Here is a 22,493-nt window from a genome sequence, read left to right as displayed (position 1 = left end):
GGTGGATGTGACTACTTTTTCAGCCATCATGAATAAGACGAGTAAGCAATTCCACGTGTTAAAAGACTTCGGGCTGGTTAAAGTTAGCAGTCTGAGCAAGGAAAGAACTCATGAATTGGCTGACTCTCTGGTCCAGCAAAGGTTCAGAAAGCTGCACAGCCAGCAGTCTTTATAGGCAGAAAATGAAGCACCATGCAGAAACAACCTGATTGGTTACAGGTGCCACTGTTTGCCTTCTTTGGACATGTTTCCATAGTTGCCAGCCTGTGATTGGCTGAGAGATCTTCTACCCATTACAAGAGTTTAGGTTGTAGGCTGTTTGCATAATTACCTTTGGTGGCAGTTCTCAACTTAGGGAGAGAACTTTACACAAAAACTAACCCAACTTAACCTGTGACTTTTCGCATAGATACCTCAGACTTGATGGACCAGGCCTCCCACCCTCTCCCTCATCTTGCTTGGTTTCTAGCTCAGTTATTGGTGACATGTTCCGTGTACCATGTTACTCCTCCTGCTTCCTGTTTCCACATACTGTCTTTCCCATCTTTCTAGTCAACCCTCTCACTTCCATTTCCTCTCACTCTTGCCACAGGTCAGGATTTTAATCTTTGCTTATATGTTCTAAGTGGCCCTCCATTTCCATTTCTTACTTCCACCGCCATCCATCCCACCAGGTTAACTTTCAGCACTGCCTACAGAAAGGTACAAAAGTTACAGCACAGTGAGCACTCATGCTTTGTCCCAATATAATCGTAAATTAATTTTATATCATCTCCCAGCATGTTTTCTTTGCACCTTCACTTTTTTTTTTTTTTTGGCGGCACTGGGGTTTGAACTCAGGGCCTCATACTTGCTAAGCAGGAGATCTACCACTTGAGCCACTCTGCCAGCCCAACACTTTTAAATGTGTGATTTTTCTAAACTTAGAGGTACTTTGTGCCTACCCTTAGTTTTCAAAAGCTTAAGTTCAAGTCAGATTCTACCTTCTCTGGGAAACCTTTGAAGATTTCCTGGTCATAACTAACCCTTCCTTATAAGTTCATATTTTAGTAACTCCAAGGCATTCATTTATTTGTGGTCATTACTTGACACTTCACTGACCATCCTGTAAGTCTGAGTCAAAGATTTGTGTGTGTATGTATGTGTGTGTGTGCCTATCGAAAGAGATAGGTATACTAGTACAACTGATTGATGAAACTTTTGTGAAACCTGAAATAAACTCATGCCACAAAGATATGCCCTGGAAATACATAGATTTTGTTGAACTTATTATTTAGAAAAAGTCTGGAAATTTGTTCAAATATTTTTGTTATATAACATTCACAATTCTTACTATTCTCACATCAGTCAACACTGTTACAGTTCTGCACTTTTGTTACTAACAGTATGCATTAGAAATTGCTCTTGGCAATAAAGGAAATGCAAATTAAAACCACGCTAAGATTCCACCTCACCCCTGTTAGAATAGCCATCATCAGCAACACCATGAACAACAGGTGTTGGCGAGGATGCGGGGGGAAAAAGGAACCCTCATATGCTGTTGGTGGGAATGTAATCTAGTACAACCACTCTGGAAAAAAATTTGGAGGCTACTTAAAAAGCTAGACATTCATCTACCATCTGATCCAGCAACACCACTCTTGGGGATATACCCAAAAGACTGTGACACAGGTTACTCCAGAGGCACCTGCACACCCATGTTTATTGCGGCACTATTCACAATAGCCAAGTTATGGAAACAGCCAAGATGCCCCACCACTGACGAATGGATCAAGAAAATGTGGTATCTATACACAATGGAATTTTATGCAGCCATGAAGAAGAACGAAATGTTATCATTCGCTGGTAAATGGATGGAACTGGAGAACATCATTCTGAGTGAGGTTAGCCTGGCCCAAAAGACCAAAAATCGTATGTTCTCCCTCATATGTGGACATTAGATCAAGGCAAACACAACAATGGGATTGGACTTTGAGCACATGATAAAAGCTTTAGCACACAAGGGAGGGGTGAGGATAGGTAAGACACCTAAAAAACTAGCTAGCATTTGTTGCCCTTAATGCAGAGAAACTAAAGCAGATACCTTAAAGCAACTGAGGCCAATAGGAAAAGGGGACCAGGAACTAGAGAAAAGGTTAGATCAAAAAGAATTAACCTAGAAGGTAACACCCACGCACAGGAAATTAATGTGAGTCAACTCCCTGTATAGCTATCCTTATCTCAACCAGCAAAAACCCTTGTTCCTTCCTATTATGGCTTATACTCTCTCTACAACAAAATTAGAAATAAGAGCAAAATAGTTTCTGCTGGGTATTGAGGGGGTGGGGGGAGAGGGAGGGGGAGGAGTGAGTGGTAAGGGAGGGGGTGGGGCAGGGGGAAGAAATGACCCAAGCCTTGTATGCATATATGAATAATAAAATAAAAAAAAAAGAAATTGCTCTTGGGCTGGGTGTGGTAGTAGACATCTATAATCCCAGCACGCAGGAAACAAAGATAGGAGGATCATGGTTCAAGGCCAGCCCTGCACAAAAAAGTTAGCAAGACCCTATCTCAGAAAGCTGGGAATGGCGACGTGCACCTAGAATCCCGTACCCAGGAGATGTAGGTAGGTGGATCAAAGTTTAAGGCCAGTCCCAGGCAAAAACATGAGACCCTACCTGAAAAATAATTAAAGCAAAATGGGCTGGGGTGTGGCTCAAGTGGTAGAACACCTGCCTAGCAAGTATAAGGCCCTGAGTTTGAACCCAAGTATTGCCAAAACCAAAGATTGCTTTCTCTTGTGTCTTGATGTGGAAAGGAGACTGTGTTGTATCCTGACTGTATCCCGGTCTATATTCCTCCAGACGTTCAGCATTACCTTTGACTCTTAGATCAAATCCAGCCCTCTCTGATCTAAGAGATAGGGCGTGGCCAAGGCTGATGCTGATGTAACTTGGTATCACATTCCGTCCACGACTCTAAGAGGAGAAAGCGAATTCCACCCGACTCTGGTTCTTGGGAAAGTGAAAAAGGTCTGCGTTTCATCTCTGCAATGCTGAAGTGTCCCTGACCAAAAGAGCACTTTTTTGCAATTGCCTGTGATGCATGAGTTGATCCATAGCCGATGCAAGCAGACCTGTGTCCATGCATCTGAGTGTGAAACTCTTAGATGGCAATGGCTGGCAATCCCAGTCGTTGATAGGACCCCAGACCAGCCCAGAGCCCACTCTTACACGTGGTTACCTTAGGTGACAGGTCTTTCTTCTCATCGTCTGTGATGTTTATGTGTTTTAGCTGTCTTTATTAAGGGTGGACTTTGCATTGCAATAAAAAGATGGCTTAGAAAAAAAATAGCAAAAGTAAGATTGGCGTCCTATAAAAATGTTTATCTCAGGTCACTTAACTCCCCTAAGAATATAGGAATTAATAGCAAACAATGTTTCAACAGAATTCAAGTTCACATCGGTTAGTTTTATGTAAACTATTCTCACTGAACTACAACCACCCTCATATTGAGGACCTGAAGTATATTCTGCTCATAAATTTCCTGTTAGTAACAGGATTATTGAAATGATAGACTGTGAGCTGGAGCTGTTCTGGTTCAGACACCTTGCCCTTAGACGCCCAAGTCAAATGCTTTGTATTCTTAGGAATGTATGAGGGGGTGTTTGTGGAGTTGCAGGAAACCCCAGGCAGTGGGTGGGAATTCCAGACCCCAGATGCAGTCTCTAGACCACATCCCACCTGATACTGACAGAGAAGTGTGCCAAATAGCACTTGTACACTTTTACCTGGAGTTCATCGACTGACCTCCAGCCCTCTGGGATAACGGGAAGAGCAGGGATTTTGGGGTTCTTCAGATGCAGGTTCAAATTCTTACTTCATTTTCTTTAAGTGACTTCTGAGACATTGCTTTGTCATCAATAAAATGCCCAAGACTTGCATTGTGGGGCTTGTGTGATGGAGTGAGAGTGTATGACGAGTGCCTATCACAGAGCAAGCACTCTGAATAACAGCCAGCATTGTTACCGTTACCCTGACAGCCAAATTCGAAATGGGTTCCGGCAGTGTTCCGTGACCTAGGAGTCCCAGAAAAGAAACCCTATGTAGCTTCCTGGGTCTCTGTGATGAATGCCTTGCTTCTTCCTCCTTAAACAGCAGGATTTTCATTAGATGAATTTGTTTTTTTTACTAATTCTGAAGTAGCCCTTCCAAATGTTTTCTTTCTAATCAAAATTATTGAAGTGTTTATGTCATTGTGCACCATCTCTCTCTGAATTAGTAACCCCCCCACACACACACCCACACAAAAGAAGCAGAAACAAACAGCACAGAGGCTTTTCAGCTGGCTTGTTTCCAACTGACGGGTGGAGGAGTCAGGGCAGAATTTCAACAACAGGTACTTAGGCTGTACCTAGGTGTGTGAGGCAGGCCTTACAAGGCCTGTAACGCCCTGTCCTAAAGCAGCTTCTGTTAGAGGAAGCACTCAGGACATGCTGACTGGGGCTAAGCATTCTGGATGAGTTGCTTCTACACATGGAGGAAGATCATGAAGAGACACTCAGGTGTCTCTTCACACTCAATTCAAACATGCTGAACAGTGAAGAGCAGAGCAAGGTAGTTGGGGTTCTGCTCGTTTGTGTTTCTGTGTTCTTCTGAAGGTTGTGGTGTAGATGGAAGAACGAAGTAAAGAGGAGGGAGTTTGCAAGAAGTGGCCTGTTGGACAGAGAATACAGTCCTTGTCCCTAGAAAGGTAGTTTGGCACGGTCCAGGTGGCTTCATCATCTCTTGGTTAAAAGAGCAATGTTTTTCATCACTTTAGATTAGAGATCAAGACTGCCCCTCTGGATAAAAGTCTCAGCTTGAAGACCCAGTTCAGAGAGCTCCCCATCCAAGTGGGAAAGGTTCTCACAGCAGTGCAAGCTGACCCAGGTTTGGGAGAAGGTGGTCCTCCCTGTGTCTGGCTTCCCTGCAGGTGGAGTCTCTCAGCCAGTGCTTTCTGATATGTGTTCATTTTGCAGAGTCATTTAGAAAAGGCAGAACTTTATGTGACAAGATCTGTGCAACAGTCAAAACTAGAGGAAGAGGAGACAGTAAAAATAGGTCTTTTGCCCTTTAAAGGGGAAAAAAAATCTTTTATTTCTATTCCAACAGCTGAAAAAGCATCCTGGTACACCTGAAATAACAATCTTCACTTCTGTTTTCGGAATTCTTAGGAAATAAATCTATACCATCCTGAAATACAGTGGGAGGTTTTAGGAATTTTGTACCCAGCTAGAATATTTATATTTAAACTAGTTAGTTCCTTTCTCTACATTGCTCATCCATCCTATTTGGGAAATTTATTTTGGGGTCCTCAAGTTTTAAAAAAAAAATGACTGGTAGATCAAAGTACGTTATATGCTGTATAGAAATGTCACAGTGAAACCCATTATTTGTGAAGTTAATATATGTCAATAAAAAAATCTGAAAAACAATTTAAAAGATCATGAGGGCTTAAAATCCACAGGGGGAGCTCGGCCTGGGGGGAGATACCCATGGACCTCAGAGATGGGGGTGCTGGCAACCCCCAGTTGGCACTATTTTCACCCTAAAGGGGACTCTGTCAACCTTTTAGTCCTCTTTCTCCCTTCTGCTTATTTTAGGGCAGATTTAACATTTCTGCCACAAACTACAAAAGGAAGGTGAAATCAGGCTTACTAGTTTTTCATAGTAGCCATTGGCTCAAAAGGACTGGGTAAGAAGAAGAGAAAAGGGCTGACCCTATTAAATAAGGGAAAGTTTGGAAAGGATTTGTTAGTAAATCCCTATCCTCTTGAGCAGCAAGAAGGAGGGGCCAGGTCCCACAGATAAGACGATCCATCGCGGACAGGGATAATTAGCCTTTTAGACAATCCTGCCCACAATGCTGTAAGCGCTGTAAACATCCTTTATCTTTGGGGTCATCACCACAGTAGTAGAAGTCTACTGAGCATCGGTCACTGTCACAAACACACTGTCCCTTACACGCATTTGTGGGTTTAGCCCTCACTGAATTTGGTGAGGGGGACATTGCTCCTGGGCCTCTTCTACAGAAGTGGACACTGAGGCCTACAGACGTTAGATAGCCGTCGGAAGTTATTCAGGTAATAAGTTTTGAAGCAAGAACTCAAAGCAAGGCCTGTCTGGCCTACAGTCTCTTCTTTTAAAGTCTACCTGGCTTGTTAGATGGAAATATTTAGTATTTCCCCGTTGTGGGCAGGAAGTACCCAGAGGGACTAAGTAATAAGCACTCACTTTTGTAGAACCTGTGTTCCAGATGCACAAATTAACCCAACAGCAGAAAATGGAAGGTGAGTGACAAGAACTGACGCTGGTAGGGTCTGATCAGACACAGGTGAGGTGCTAAGGATTTTCCGGCCGTTACCTGACTTAATTCTCTCAGGATTTATGACATGACATTTTTCTGAGGCCTGGACTTATCTGGCTGGCAAATATGGCTGTATCGGATGAGGAGACACTGGGACCAGAAATCCAGTCGGGATCCAACAGTCCAGACCAGTGCTGATGACAACCAACAACAAGGGTGGGGACAGTGGCGTGGAGAGGCATCCTGCTGCTCGGCTGAAACGGACACATATCCTCCCTTCATCCCCAGCCTCCCCGCCCCCACTTCAGTGAGTGTAGGCATTTTAAGCACTGGTGACTTGATGGCAGCATCAGCACCCTCAGTGCTGTAGCCCCGACTCTCCCCCTCCTTCAGAGGCCTGGGTGGCAGCTGGGGACTCGTGTAGTGGGCCCTGACCCTGTCCCCCACCTGTGACTCAGAGATCCACTTTCCTTTCTTGGCTTCGTCAGCCAACAGAGTGGGAACTTCTCGCTCAAGTTCAACAGTGTGTTAGCTCAACAGTAAGAAACACATAGTTAGTGAGAATGAAAACCCTGGCTCCTGAAGTAGCAGCGTCCTGGTCACCAAAGGAATCTCGAGGGTGACGAGGAGTCAGCGTGGACGCACGCCTGACGCAGGATGGTCAGATGGGTGAGGAAGGGGAGGTAGGTGGGTGGGTCTTGGTTGGCATCTGTAATTTTGTACAGTGAGCCCTGGCTTCTTTTTCAGTGTTCCCTGCCTACATAGAAGGACCATTTAAAGTTTGTAGAAAAGCCTTTGAAACTGATATGTAAAATTCCACCCACCTTCTACCTGTGTAAGATCTATTTTGTGATCTTTTTCTCTTGGTGGCCCTGGGGATTGAACTCAGGGCTTCGTGTTTACTAGGCAAGGTCACTACCACTTGAGCCACACCCCAGTCCTTGGCTTTTAGTTTCTTTTTGAGATAGGGTCTCATGCTTTTGCCCAGGCCACTTTTGGATTTTGATACTCCTGCCTCTGTGACCCGAGTAGATGGGATTACATGCATATATTACTACACTGAGCTTGGTTTTGAATTAGGGTCTCACTAACTTGCCGAGGCTGGCCTCGAACTGCAATTGTCCTATCTTCACCCACCAAGTGTCTGGGATTCTGACAGGTGTGTGCTACCACGATCAGTCCCAAGGCACCAAAGTAAGACTCATCAACCCTAAATCTCCTGTCATATGACGGATGGGTTTGTTGTTTTGCTTAATCTGCTTATCATAAGTAAAAAGGTTAGTGACATTGTTGCTCCAGAGACAGACAGGCTGCCTAACGATGGGCACATACTGTCTATGAGAGGTGCGTCATTGGGTGGCTTCATGGTTGTGTACACATCGTAGAGTGACTTACAGAGAGCTGGGTGGCCTAGGTCAGTCAGTGAGCAAGGCCTCTTAATGCAGTTGAGGGTGCAGAGGAACGAGACTGCTGTCAGTTTGACTTGGCATACTGCTTTACAGTCAGCTTTTTTATAAGTGGAAGGAAGGAATACATGCTAAAATAAAGATAAAAAGTGTAGTCTAGTGGCCTGGATATGGTGGTGCTGTCTATAATCTCAACTACTCAGGGGGCAGAGGTAGGAGGATCGTGGTTTGAGGCCAGCCTGGGCAAAGCTAGCTCAAAACCCTAGCTCAAAAACAAAATGTAAAAGCAGAAGGACCAGGACTGTGGCTGTGGCTCAGTGGTAGAGTACTGGCCTAGCAAATGGGAGGCTCTGAGTTCAATCCCCAGTACAGCCAAAAAAAAAAAAAATACACACATATATATGTATGTATATATAGTACAGTAAATGCATAAACAGATAATATAGCCATTTCCTGTCCCTCTCAAGTGCTGTGTACTGCACCTAATCCCATGTGTCAAACTTTTATGACTGACAGCGGTGTCTATTCAAGCCAGCGTCACAGCACGTGAGTAATATGTTGTATTAGGATGATGGTATGGTGACTGTGACATCACTGGACAATAGGACTTTTTCATCTCCATGCAAACTGTTGTACCTGTGGTCTGTCACTGGCAAAACTGTCCTTACTCTGCACATGACTGTCCGCCAGACTCTGTGGAAGCTTTAGTTAATAGTAAAGGGCACACGGTATTTATGTAGGATTGGTCCGTGTTTTTAAAAGAACGTATAATAAACCAGGCATGGTGGCACACTCCTGTAGCCCTGGCTAGATACTCGGGGGGCAACATGTGAGACCCTAAAAAACCCCAAACAAGTGCATAGGTATTCCCAAGCTGGAACTTGACGGTAATGCCACAGAGCCTCTGATCTCTGTAAAGTCTCTTCGCAGGTGATACCGTCCTGAAGACAGGTTGTGCTGCCTGGATTGAAGGGTTCCCTTACACACATCCCACTCTGGTGAGCATATCTGTCTGTGCTCATTCACGGAGGCTGAGTCGTCCCCTCAGCTCAAAGGACAATTTGAGACTTGTCCGTCTGACTTGAGTTAGCAGAGTCGGTTAGTTGCTATTCATGAGGTCTGATTTCTCTTCAGGGGAGTAGTGATCAAAGGCACACCCTAAGCCTAAATGTTTTACAACAGACTCCGAGATAGTCTCAGTTGGCCCTTCTTCCTAGTTTTCATCAAAGCAAAAGATGACATTTGTCATCTGCATTTCAAAGTGCTTGTCACCTGTTAGATTTAGAATCCCCTGAACAAGTCCATGCCAGTAAGGTCTGTGGAGCCCTTCCCAAAAAGCTGTCCCTGCCAGGGCAGGCCCATTTCTAGGTGAGTGGTGGGACAGCCAAATCTGTTCCCACTGCTCACGACAATCTGGGTCACATGGGACCAGAAGTTGTCCTAAAAGGACCTCGACTGCCCTCCAGCCCCTCTAATGTGCCGTGGGTGCCACCATGCAGCTCCAGTCTTCCCCCAGTGACTCACACAGCTGTCACCAGACGCCATCAGCTCTGCTTGATTTTCCTCCATCTCCTCAAAGAGCTCTGTGGACCCCAAGACATGGCCATGGCTGAGGGACCAGGAGTGCAGGGTAGCTGTCTGCACGCACACATGTGGCAGGTATGGCACACCTATCTGCCAGACCAGCAGGCCTACACAGCCAGGTCACCCAGCCACTCCAGCCCGCACCCTGAGGTCACGCCACTGCCCTTTGAGTGATCTCAGCCCTCGTGTTCCTCTTGGCACCGTGGTGTGTTTTTTCTGGCAGATAAATTTTAGACTTAGGACGTTCCATTTTCAATAACTTTTTTTTTGTTTTTGAGACAGGGTCTTACTATGTAGCCTTGGCTGGCCTCAAACTTGCAATTCTCCTGCCTCTACTCCCGAGTGCTGGAATTATAGGCATGCACCACTATGCCTGGCTAGCAGTTGGGTTTTTTCTTCCACAAAAATGGTGAACTTGAGCTTGTAAGCCATTCGTGTGATTTCTGAATATACGGAAGTTCAGAAAGCCTCTGCAAATATGTTCTCTCCTAATTATTTAAAAATTAGAAAGAAAAAAATTGGGAGAAAATACTAAAGAGCATTTGATTTGAAGTAAAGAAGTCCATGCTCTTCAAGCGTTGTGCTGAGCACACGATGGAATTTCCGGGTTTGCCATCAGTCTGTCTTCCTCGTTCTTAAGGGGATTTTATCCAGATGTTTTGTTGTTTTTGGCAAGAAACAGAGCCCACGTCTGCCCTCAGTGATTTGTTTTGTTCAGTCTTGGCTGAACAACTTACTATTTGGCCAGAATTTTTGCATTGCTGCTAATGTGTTTCTTGACAATTGTACAATATTCCTAGCTATCATGAAAATTGCTTAAAATAGAAATATATAAAGTACATTTTAGAGGTACAACTGTAAGGCACCCCGATATGCAGTGCAGAGACACACACTCACCCTGCACACTTTCGTCTATTCAAGCTGAAAGGTAGCACGGTGGCAAAGTGTGAATTCAGCATTTGTACACTTGAAGGAAAAAACTCAAGTTGTGGACGTGTGTTTCCGTTTGCTTCCTACTGTCAGGGGTTAGTGGATGGGAACTATTATCGGTGATGAATAATTTTCCCTTACCTGGGATTCTGGACTGTGTGGGTTCCTAGGAGTAGCATCCAATGAACCCTAAGTGTTTACTTAGGACCTGTCACAAAACACTAAGGGTTGTCTGGGAGGAGGGGATGTGCAGATGTCCTCCGACGTTAATCGAGTTATCATCTTGGCCTTTGTCTAGTGCTCTAGCCAGTACTGTGAGGAGGCATTTGTGTTTTCTGAGATCCGAACATACAAACATGACTGTAGGATTTCCTGTCTGAACCAAGCATGGAGGAGAGCAAGCTGTGAGCCACTCGCTTCCTGAGTGGCCTCATTCCAGCTGTGGTCACAGCACATCTGCCAATCAGAACAGGCCCTGGAGGGGCCCTGGCTGCTGAGGCCTGTTTACACGCATGTGATTCTGTTTTTCCTCCTCCTGAGTGTTGAACCACCAGGAAGATGAGTGGGGGAACTCGTTAATCCATGCCTGGGTGACTCTGAAACCAGCATCGCAGCCTCAGCGAGTGACATTTGGGCAGTTGTAGCTCTTCTTTAGCACAGGTAAGCGGTATGTCTCCTTGTGACAGAAAAATAACTGACTTTTACCCAGCTTCAAACCTTATTCTTGTTCAAAAATTAGCAGACTAAAAGCTGGACAGGAGCGATTTTTTTTTAATGATTAAAATATAACTGATATTATTGTGACTTTAAATCTCAACAAGTAAAAACCATGGTACTTTTATGTAAGGAAGGGGTAAACCTAGGTTAAGACAAAAATGTTAAAAGGTACAGTAGCACTAAATCAGGAAGAGGGATTAGAACCAGAAACATTAGCAGTGCACACTTGAAGAACATCATATTTTTTTTAAAAATGTTTTATTATAAATCTTTCTACTTGTTAGTTTTCAGAAAACAATGTCTTAGTGTGTACTAACTCTTTGGCTTAAAAAAACATTTCTTTTATTATGAACACATTCAGGAAGAACTGGAGCATCCATTTAACTGTGTAAATCCCATTTCTTTCCCCCTGTATCTCTAGAAGTTTAGAACATGGTCTCAGTACCTCCTACTTTCAGCTCCTCCAGCAACAAAATTAAGGGGAAAAAAGCCTTTCTGTCTAATCTTTCCTTTGCCTTTACATTCTATCTTGTTAATGTGCACTCACATTAAGATATTCTAGGGAACTGTATTTGGTAATGTTCCATGGAATTTTCTAAAAATCACATATTATGTTCTCTTGTTAATTTTCCCCCGATACTGGGGCTTTTTCAATTTCATTTATTTTTTATTTTTAAGTATAAACTGGGGAGAGATTGCTAGTCTAATTCAAAACAGACATCCTGGGGGTTTGTGGCTCTCTTGTAAGTGACCGTCTTCAGCTAGATTAACATTTTTATCGCAGTCCAGAGAAACTCTTCTGAAAATTTCAGGCGGTTGTATTCTTATTTCTCACCCTGGAGCAGGATTTCTCACCCTCACACTGTTACACTGTGCTCTTTGGGGAGTTGTGCTGTGCATTGTAGACCATTTAACACCATCTCTGGTCTCTACCCAAGGGAGCCCGTCCCCACTGTGACAGCCCCAGAGTTTGTACATACATGGCACAATTGCACGTAATTATTGGTGAAATGTTGCCTCTGGCTTCTGGCGCGTTCTGGGTGGCAGAGAGTTAAGGATGGGGCTGTGGACAGAGTCTCAGTTTTTCCCCTCCCTCCCTGTTCTGTTAGAAGCTTCTGCCAACCATGATTCATGGAATGATTTTTTTCGAGTTGAGTAATCTGTGGCTTTTCAGTTTCCTTACTTTCCTTCCTTAGCTAAATCTGTTTTGGTTTTTAGCAAAATGTTTTACGCAGCGAAGATCTCTTCAAGTGAAATAAGACGTGGGCCACCTTAAGACGTTTCTCTGCCAGCCCTTCCCGGTGTCCTTTCTCCCTCTCTGTCCTGCAAGTCCTGTCACCTGTGATGAAGACCCCTGTGCTGGGGAAGGCCCCCTGGGATGGCAGCTGGGGTTTGAGCCCTTCTCCTCCATCCTCTGAAACAGCATCAGCATGTAACTGTCTTCTTTCTTTACAGATCGCAACGAACGCAACAAACCAGAGCCTCGTTCTTCCAGGTATGAGTTGATGGGCTTATTCATCCCGCATAAAACTTGTCACATGAAACGCTGGTGGGAGGCCTGCGAGTGTCCACTTTAGGGTCACTGTTATGTTGGACTCTTGTGTCATTAATTTTCCGGATAAAAACCCTCTATAAAGTTACCACCACTGGAAGAGGCATCCCTGGGAGCGTGTCCCCATCAGTGACAGATGCATCTTCACAAAGGTGACTTTATTCCTACCTCCTTCCTTTTCTATCTGCCATTCTTCCCCTCTCTTTAACCACCATTTTTTAAACTGTGGATTGCTGACTTTCTTAAAGAGAAAACTAACATTGTCTCACCATAAAAATGTAGGAAATATTTTTCAAGAACATAAATCGTGAAAAAAAAATCTAGCCTGCCTTCATCCATCAGAGATGGCTGCCATGGTTAAGACTTCGTTGCATTTCTTTCTAGACTTTCAATGTTCTGTAATATATACTAGATATTTATACGTATTCAAATGAATTCTTTTAAGTTCTTGTTGGTGACGTCAAGTGGTCAGGAAGGTTGTACCACTTCGTCTCTTTCCAGCACTGAGGAGTGTTTCTTAAAATTCTTTCAAATTTGTTCAGTTGGAAATTGTCTGACCCTCTCCCAGGTTGGGTATTTTTAAACCCACTTCTATGAAACATTGTAATATTTCTAATACTAATTCTTCCTTATTCTTACCCTTTTTTCCTTGTGTGGTGTGTGTGGGAACTGATTCAATGGTGTAAAGTGACTGGTTGATAAACCAAATCCCGATGCTTCTTCCAGGGATCAAACCCTAGAATGCATTGACCTCAATAGGTGAGAACATAAAATCTCTGAAAACTCTTGTTACTTACAATAGAAATGCACTTTGCTAAGATTGTCCATCAAAGTCAGTCAGTGAGACCTAAATAATATAGCTGGGTATTAGGAATGTTGACTGAGTTTTTTTCAGGTGTAATGTATTTATATTAAAATTAGCTCTTTGGGGCCAGGCCCCAGTGGCTCACACCACTCCTCAGGAAGCAGAAATAAGGAGGATCATAGTTTGAAGTCAGCCAGGTAAATAATTCAAAAGACTCTATCTCGAAAAAACCCATCACAAAAAAGAGCTGGTGCAGTGGCACAAGGTGTGGCCCTGAGTTCAAGCCCTGGTATCGAGGGAAAAAAGTATTCACTATTTTGTGTGTGGGCCTAGTTTTAACCATATATTTAAAACATATATAACTACAATATTTACATATTGTTTTATAGTCACAAAACAGTTTGTAAGATTTAGTTTTTAAATAGTTTTTTTAAGGACCAAAAGAAAAGAAAAGCAACAGAAGAGAGAGGACTTTTCGAGCATGATTAAGTATGGATAATGGAAAGTTGAGAGGGTAAAAGTGAGTTAGGATGATAAAAACAAGGTTCAGAAGACCCTTGACAGACGGAAGGTTGGGATCAATTGAGCAGTGTACATCGAGTGGCTAATGCAAATCCTCACAGAGAAATACCAGTGAGACAGAAGAAGGTGGGGGACGTTTAGTGTAAGCAGTAAGAAAAATCTTGAAGATTCAGCTCTTCACAAATTAACCATTGTGATTGCCTCTACCTCCTCCCAAAAACGATTTGCATTGATTTGGTTACTTTGAAAGAGAAGTTTAGTACCCAGTATAATAAATAAAAGTGGTAGCTTTACGCCACACTTTTTGACCTCCTGTTCTGGGTCCCTGGGCCTTGAAAACCCACAGTCCTGCAGGGCAGTGGCAGCCTTGATATCCCATGGAGCACTTAAAACGCAAGACGAAGCGCCAGGCCCCAGGCCAGAGAGTTCATTCAGTACCTTCGTGTCATCAAGTCCCCAGTGACTGACATGTAGCCAGGTGGGGGACCTCTGGTCTAGAACGTGGCAGCTGAGCTGGCACAGGTGAGGTTAGAGGGGCCCTGGGGACGTCTGAGTCCTAGGAAGACTGGGAGAATTTAGGCTAGATGTGGAAATTTCGGGAGGTGTCTGGGACAGAAATGATAACTGACTTCCAACCCCTCGTGGCTGGCACACAGACACGGGTGGCAGAGTTGCTCCTCGTTCGTGCTGGCCCTACTGAGAGAGCCCCTGGCACTTTGGAGAAACAGCTGATGTCAGGGCTGGGGCAGAGGAGAGCACAAGATGAGCTCGCACTCCTGGTAGGAAATCCAACTAATGGAGTCATGCCAAAAAAAAAAAAAAGACACAAGCGTTAGCTTCAACACGTGGGCCAAATTCGGAGAAATTGGAGTGTCTAAATGAATAAGCCAATTAATCCTAACTACTTGAGAGGTTGAGATTTGAAAGATTGCCATTCTAGACCAGCCCAGGTGCAGGAAGTTATGGAGACCCCATCTCAAACAATCAGCTGGATGTGCTGGTGCGTGTCTGTCATCCCAGCTCGGCGTGTAGCTGTAGGTAGTGGATCATGGTCCAGGCTGGCCTTGGGCAAAACCTAAGACCCTGTCTTCTCAGATGAGAGACACTGACAACCAAATGCAGGATGTGCATTTTAAAAAAAAATCTAGGATTAAAAATATCCTAAATTTGAAAAGAAATTAGAGGGGCAAGTAGGAAAATTTAAATATGAATTCTATGTTAGATAATATTTGCGAATACTACCCTGTTAGGTATTGTGTAGGGACAGATGCTAAAATATTAAGGATAATATGTATTTGGTGGCACTGGGGTTTGAACTCAGGACCCCACATTTGCTAGGCAGGTGCTTTTCCACTTGCCACTCCACCAGCTCCACTTTGTGTAAGCTGTTTTTGAATTAGGGTCTCGTGAACTATTTGCCCACACTGGCCTCAAACCACGATCCTTCTGATCTCTGCCTCCTGAGTAGCTAGGATTATAGGCGTGAGTCACTGGTGCCCAACGAGAATAATAGGTCTTCTGTTTGCACCCTGCTCCCAAATGGTTCACGGGGAAGAAACAGTCGGATGAAGAAGCAAACCTGGGAAAATGTGAGTGCCTGGTGAATTGCAGAAAGGCTGAAGCACGTGGGCTCTTCAACTTTTCTGTAGACTTGAAGCTTTCAAAGTGGAAGCAGCGGTGGAGGTCGTGCCCTGTGCTCCTGTAAGACCCTGAGGGCAGAACGAGTCTGTAGGGGATGGGAGGGGGAAGAACTTCCTGCCAGAGCTGCTCAGGGATGGCCGGCTGCCTGAGCAGTACTGGTCACACGTCTCCAGCACGGTGCTTACCTGTGGCTAATAAATACTTGGGAGTCCTGGCTCGGGACGGAGTAGAGAGCGGGAGAGAGGTCTCCAGCTCCATGGGGCGCCCTCTTTTGAGCACACTCCTGATCTCTGGATCTCTTTACCCTTCAACATCCAGGTCTTATGGTCCTATTTCAGGCCATGCTGTGGTCCTCTTGAGGGTGTTTTGGGAGAGTATTCTGATTATTCTTTAATTTCTAATTTATACTCTCAAGTTCTATAGGACTGCGCTACAAGTCTTGATAACGCTAGCACTTGGAAGAGTGCCTGGCTCACAAGCAGCACTTGACAAAAAAGTTGCTGGGCATAGTAGGGCATATCTATAACCCCAGCTATTCTGGAGGCCAAGATTGGGAGGATCACAGTTCAAGGCCAACCCAGGCAAAAAGTTAGGGAGACCTACAACTAACAAGCCAGACATGGTGGTTCATGCCTGTAAACCAGCTACAGGGGAGCATAGGTAGAGGAGAATGGTCTGAGGTCAGTCCAAAAGACCCTATCGGAAAAATAACTAAAGCAAGGGACGGGGCGGGGGGTGGGGGTCTCGAATGGTAGAGCTTCTGTTTAGCAAGTGCATGGCCCCTGGGTTCAAACCCCAGTGCCATCAAAACCAAAAACAAGTAACTGTTGAATAGATGAATGGCAACTGTATTTCAGGAGAGCAGGGAAATGTCACTCTTCCCTTTGCATATTGGGAAGAACCAAGTCGCAAAAGCTTGTCAGCTACTGTGATGTTTTTTACAACAGCAGCCAGGGGTGACACCCTACAAGAGAGGAGAAAAGTCTTTTCAAAAGACTGCTGTTTTCCATACAGGGTTTTTGAAGAGCCTGGTAGTCTTCTGCCCCCTCCCCAGGCCAATTAGCGCCTGCTTCATCTGTAGCACAGGGAGCACAACTGTAAACCAAAGTCATGCCATCTTGGGGTGCAGTTTTGGTCCTCAGGCCACTCAGCAGCAAGAATGACAGCTCAAAGCCCAGCACAGATAAGAGAAACACGCTTTTCTGTTTGTGTTTCTACAAGCCAGACATCCCTGTGGCTCTCACGGTGAGAGAAATAGGAAGAGACGCAGCTCTCACAGGGTGACAGAGAAGTTTGACTGGGTGTCGAGCAGCTCTAAGACCCCATGCAGAAAACCACTGCACGCAGTCTACAGGCTTCACTGCTGTCTTTTCATTACTTTGTTTTGGTGTTGATTTTTTTATTTGTTTTTTTCCTGATCTATCAGTGTGGAATTCAGAAATACCTAATACCTCCCTTATTAATGTGAGCATACCGCTACCCAAATGGGTGGCCCACAGGCTTAATCCTAGGGTAAGCAGAATGTCCAGAAATAAATGCTTAGCAGGGGCTGGGGTGGGGGGAAGAGAGGTTAAACTAAACAAGTCCGTGAATTTATGGGGTAAACAAAATTAGACATTTCCTGTGACACAACCTAGACGTTTGATGCTTCCCTAAGTGAGAACCATGCCACACATCAGTTTAAAACTTTATTTGAATTTCTAACTTCCTTTCCCAGACATGGCTATTAATAACATGCAGAAAAAAGTGGCATGAAATAGCAGTTTGGGAAAGTAATTTGATGAAAGCAGGAGCTAAAAAAGATAAAGACAGCTAAGTTCCTTAGTCAGCACGTGAGCAGAAAACTAGAAGCAGTTTTTACCACCCCTCGAGCTTTAAATAATGGATCTCAGTGAGTTATGGGGTCTGAATAACTAGCTACTTCATCTCAAATATTTTATTCACTACAAGGAAATAATTTACCACATTAAAGAAGGCAGCAAAACAAAGAACCATAAGTCATTTCTCAAAACCTACTGTTTGAGTTTTGGTCTAAGGCCTTCCTAAAACCCCTGTCACAACCCCCTTTGGTGCTCATTCTTAAGATTCAATGGAATTTCATTAAAAATCACAAAAAAATGGTAGCTCAACAAAATACACTCCTAAGGAAGAGAATTTTGAAGATAAGAAGGGGAAGTGTGTCAGGCACCATGGTTCATGCCTGTAATCCCAATGACTCTGTGGCAGGTGGAGAGGATTATGGTCTGAGGCCAGCCCTGGGCAAAAACGCAAGACCCTACCTAAAAAATAACTAAAAGCAAATAAAAGAGCTGGAGGCATGGCTTAAGTGAGCACCCACCTAGCAAGCACGAGGCTGAGTTCAAACCCCAGTACCACAAAAAAAAATTCGGTGGGGGGAAGAGGTGGACCATGGTAAGTAGCTAAGTCAGTGAAATGTGTCACTGGCAGAAGAGAGACAGGTGGGTACGTACAGTTCTGTATGGTGTAATGGGGCAGAGGTGGCCGTGCAGACCAATGAGGGAAATGACAGTGGCAAAGTAAAACTGAAACATTTGGAAGAAATGTACATGAATAGCTTTCCAACTTTGGGGTAGGGAGTGAATTCTTAAACAAACCTCAACAATACAAGCCATAAAGAAAAAGATTAGTAAATTTGACTGGGGGAAAATTTAAAATTTATGTACATGAATACATCAAAAACATGTAAGGAGTAAAGTTGTGACTGTATAATGCACATAAGTAACAAAGATTAGTGTCCAAGACAAATAAAAATACACACTTCAGCTAGGTGCCAGTGGCTCATGCCTATATCCTAGCTACTTGGGAGGCAGAGATCAGGAAGATTGAAGTTTGAGGCCAGCCTGGGCAAATGGTTCAGAAGACCCAATCTGGAAAATACCCAACACAAAACAGGGTTGCGGAGTAACTCATGCTGTAAGAGCACCTGCCTAGCAAGCATGAGGCCCTGAGTTCAAATTCCAGTACTGCCCTCCCCCCCCACAAAAAATCTACACTTTGGAAAAAAGACAAATGACTCAGTAAAATTGGGCCAGGCGTTCACAAAAGATGAAGCCTAAGTAACCAATTAAAGTAAGAAGAGATTCTTTATCTTGGTAGTATTAAGATGTGCTGGGCTGGGGTTTGGCTCAGTGGTGGAGTACTTGCCTAATATGCATGAAGTCACAGGTTCAATTCCCAGCATTGCAGAAGAATAGAAAAGAAGCAGAGCTGTGTGCTAACACGCTCACGCAATGCCATCTTGCTTCCACTGAGATGATTGTGCCAGGCATGTCCGAGAGGTGTAGTGTGGCACACTAAGAACAACTTTATTCAGGACTACAGGAAAGGTGGAGGGACAGGGGCAGTGGGGAGAGATTGACTCAACCCTGAATACACACAGGCAAGTGGGAATTAGCAGGCCAGGGGTAGGATGGGGGGGGTCACCCAACTGAGAGGAAGCATCAAGGGTGAGGGGGACTCTGGCTAAGCCAACCCAATAGGATTCTTACTGAAGACAGGCCTGTGATAGGTGTGGGGATGGGTGGGGTGGGCATGGCAGAGGGTGAGAATCTGGTCAGATGGGAATGATAGGGACAGTGATTGGATGTGGACGGTGGAGGCTTCTCCCTAAAATGACTTTGAAGGATTGTCTAGATTTTACGATGTCCCCAGATGGGCCTCGGAGAAGCTTGAGTAGCCTGATGAAAGTTTGGCCAAGCAAAGAATCGTCTGTAAGTTCCGGGACTTACAGATTAAGGGGACTACAGTTATAGAGAGCGCAGATGAGTCTCAGAGATGTACTGTTGGGTGACAAATAGCAAGTTGTAGAAGGCAGGAGCAGTATGGTAGCATTTATACACCTCACAGGTCATAAATGAGCCAGCTCCGGCCTGCCAGCCTTGGTTCTGAGTAGGGTTTTGTAGGATGTTAGCCACCTCCAGTTCTTTGCACATTGTCTCTGGCTGCTCTCACAACATGAGAGTCGTTCCAAACAGGGACTGTGTGACCAAACACAATCTGTTGCTCAGTGCATATATTTTATGATCACATATATGTAATCAAAGTGTAAGAGTAAAAATAAAGAAGCTGCGTGGATCAGTGGTGACCTCTGAATACTGATCATAAGTCCTTTTCCTTTTTTGGTGGCACTGGGGTTTGAACCTGGGCCTCACCCTTGCTAGGCAGGCGCCCTGTCACTCGAGCCTCTACAGTAGCCCACGATGCTAATAATGAAAGAAATGGGTCAGGAAGGAGGGCAGCAGGGAGCCTCGTGTGTCTGCCTCCATAAAGATGTTTATCCAGAATGTGAGCATAAAAGTGAGTGAGATCTCCTTTTCTGAAAGAGGAAAAGAAAAAGGGGGAATGGTCCAGGATGTTCAGTGAGTCCTGCCATCTCACCTGCTCTCAGTCCTGCCCCCAGGCTGCTCCTCCCTGGACGGTCCTCTCACCCTGTGGACTTCGGTCTCTTTTTGCCCACTTACATGTTTCACAAGTGACACATCACATTTTTAACAGTACAAACGTAGATGGCATCTACCTTTTTCCCTTAGGTCACTGTTACTAAGAGTCTGCCAATTTGATGTCGAGCTCAGTCCCCTTCCAATGTGTATATGGTAAATATTCAGATAGGATTTAGAATAAATGGAGCTACATGTATGTGTGTGCCTGTGTAGTGTGTTTAAAAAGGACCACACACGCATAGATTTCTGCCAACCTGCTCTTTTCACTTGGTGTATTTTAGGTTTACCATGTCAGGTTGTACTGTTATTTCTCTGACTACTGCATTACATTTTTCGGTGTAGCTGTATTGTAATGTACTCAACCCGTTCCTTGAGCGTAGGATTTAGGCTGCATCCAATCCATTACAGTTAGAACTGATAACTACGCCATAAATGTCTTTACGATCCCCTCCTGTGTACAGATGTGTATGAAAACCCTTATTGTTTCTCCTGAGATAGATTTTTTTCCTTAAGCTTCCATTCTCATTCATGATCACTTTAGAGTTTAAATATTTTATATGGTCTATGTGTCTGTTTTCTTTCCAAATCCCAGCTAGCTTCATGGTGGTATTGACACCCCTACAGGTTTATAGGGCTCATTACAAGCCCCATAAAGGGGCCAGAAGTGTCACCCCATTGGGGAAGGGACTCAAACTCAACATGCAAAATGCTTGTAGCACATATAGTTCAGTCTTCTCAGAACTGAGGACTGGTAATGTGAAAATTACAGCAATTGCTTTGTGGTTAAGAATTGAAAAGGTTCTTTGTTCTCTGCCTTCAGGCCCTGCTGTTGGTTGACCTTGTAAAGAGGGTGAGGGTTTTATTTTGACACTTTACCATCATCAGGTTATGGTTTTGAATAGAAGAGCTAAAAGCAAAAGATTTACCTTGTTTTCTCTTTTCTCCTTTCTAAATGTCTATTAAAATGTCATCCTCCACTCTTCATTTAACTGCTGTAATTCTGCAGCATTTCCTGCCATGTGCTTTGCTTCTTGTACCTGTATAAACTACAGCTGGTGTGTAATTACTTTCTGGCCTTATGTTTTGTAAGCTACAAGAGAAACATTACTTTTGCTGTTGCATCTGTAATGCTATAAACAAGGGGAAAAATTAAAGTGTATCCAGGTTTTGTAGGGGGGGAAATCTTTTTGCAATGGAGATGTGAAAGGATTTATAAGCATTTTATGTCATCTTCCAGAGGACATGTATATACTGTGCTGTTTTATTGTGGTTTTTAAGAAATGTGACTTTTGTATTTCCCTGTAATATGGCATTAATGGAAATGAAACATTTATTTCTGGTAATTGAAATTATCAGCTGACCTGCCACTGCCGGGGGGACCTAGTTTGGGGCTTCTCTGAAGTCCTTTCAGATCAAACTGTCAGCGAGCAGGCAGTGAATGTAGACATGGTGGCTAGTTCTGTACTTTTTTCTCAGGATGGACATGTGTGGCCACCCATTTCTTTAGCGGTCCAAGGAGCAGGTGTAACTCCTGGCCTTTCATTTTTTCCCTCCTAATCTTTCCTGTCTGTCCTTTAGGTTATATTTCATGCTATTTCTTTATCTTTCTGCAGTATATTTTTCACAGTTTTACCAAATCTGTATTAAAGAGCTGTACTTGAGTAAACTTTGTACACGTCTTTGTGGCTCTTAATCTGCCCTTGGGTTGCAGTTTTACTGCAATTGATAAATATCCTTGTACATGTAGACTTTAAGTTTTAATTTAAATATTCCCCTTACTGAAGAAAACCTAAAATTTGAAAGTGGTTGATGTGCCCACTGTAGAGGAGCTAATAAAGTAATCTTAAACTGGCAGAGGCCACTATGGGAAGGTGACCAGGAAGTAGTGAAGAGGTCTGGTAGAGGTGAACCATTTTGGTTGTAATACACAAGTGCATAGAAGCAATGCTAGGAATCTCTCTGTGTAGCTATCTTTGTCTCAAGCTAGCAAAAACGCTTTGTCTTTCTTTTTGTCTCTTATGTTTTCTCTTCAACAAAACTGGACAAGAGGGCAGAACAGGTTCTGCCTGGAAGCGAGGTAGATGGGGAAAGGAGGAGAGGAAAAGGAAGGGGGCAGGGGGAGAGGTGGCCCAAACAATGTATACGCTTATGAATAAATGTATAAGCAATTTAAAAAAATAAAATAAAATGCACTTGCACGCTCATTAAAAAAATAAATACTCCCCTTACTGACATAGCATAACACATTTCTTCAGGTGAGTTGGTCAGGACTATAAACCACAAGCGGATACTGCTTCCTGGAGGAGCCCAAGTCTGGACAGAACTGGTGGAAAATCGTTCAGTTGCCTGTCACCTCCCATCCTATTAACCTCATCAGAAAGGTTTCCCAGTCTTGTCCTGACAGGGAAACCCTCTCAAACCGGAAACGAGGCCTGGCCCAGGAACACAATCCAGGTTTGGGGAATTGCTTGTTGACCAGAGACTCCTACATAACAATCAGAGCACTTGTGTCTGCCCTAGGGATGCATTTTGGCCACTTCTGATCTTG

At 44.0% G+C, this 22,493-nt stretch overlaps 1 protein-coding gene across 5 annotated transcripts in view; it reads left to right on the top strand.

The window, feature by feature from the left end:
• The window catches only part of Sh3d19 (SH3 domain containing 19), a 150,128-nt gene that overhangs the window by 56,414 nt on the left and 71,221 nt on the right, over positions 1–22,493 (top strand). For 3 of the 5 annotated variants that reach the window (XM_020155318.2, XM_074041274.1, XM_074041276.1), the window contains exon 2: positions 12,421–12,460. In XM_020155318.2, the coding sequence (XP_020010907.2) occupies positions 12,421–12,460 (40 nt within the window). Of the gene's footprint in view, positions 1–10,255; positions 10,909–12,420; positions 12,461–22,493 lie in introns of those variants that run through there. The other 2 variants (XM_074041275.1, XM_074041277.1) reach the window with 2 other exon arrangements.

This window comes from Castor canadensis, chromosome 9 (assembly GCF_047511655.1).
Source record: "Castor canadensis chromosome 9, mCasCan1.hap1v2, whole genome shotgun sequence".
NCBI lineage: Eukaryota > Metazoa > Chordata > Mammalia > Rodentia > Castoridae > Castor > Castor canadensis.
This window is presented reverse-complemented; position numbering and strand designations above follow the sequence as displayed.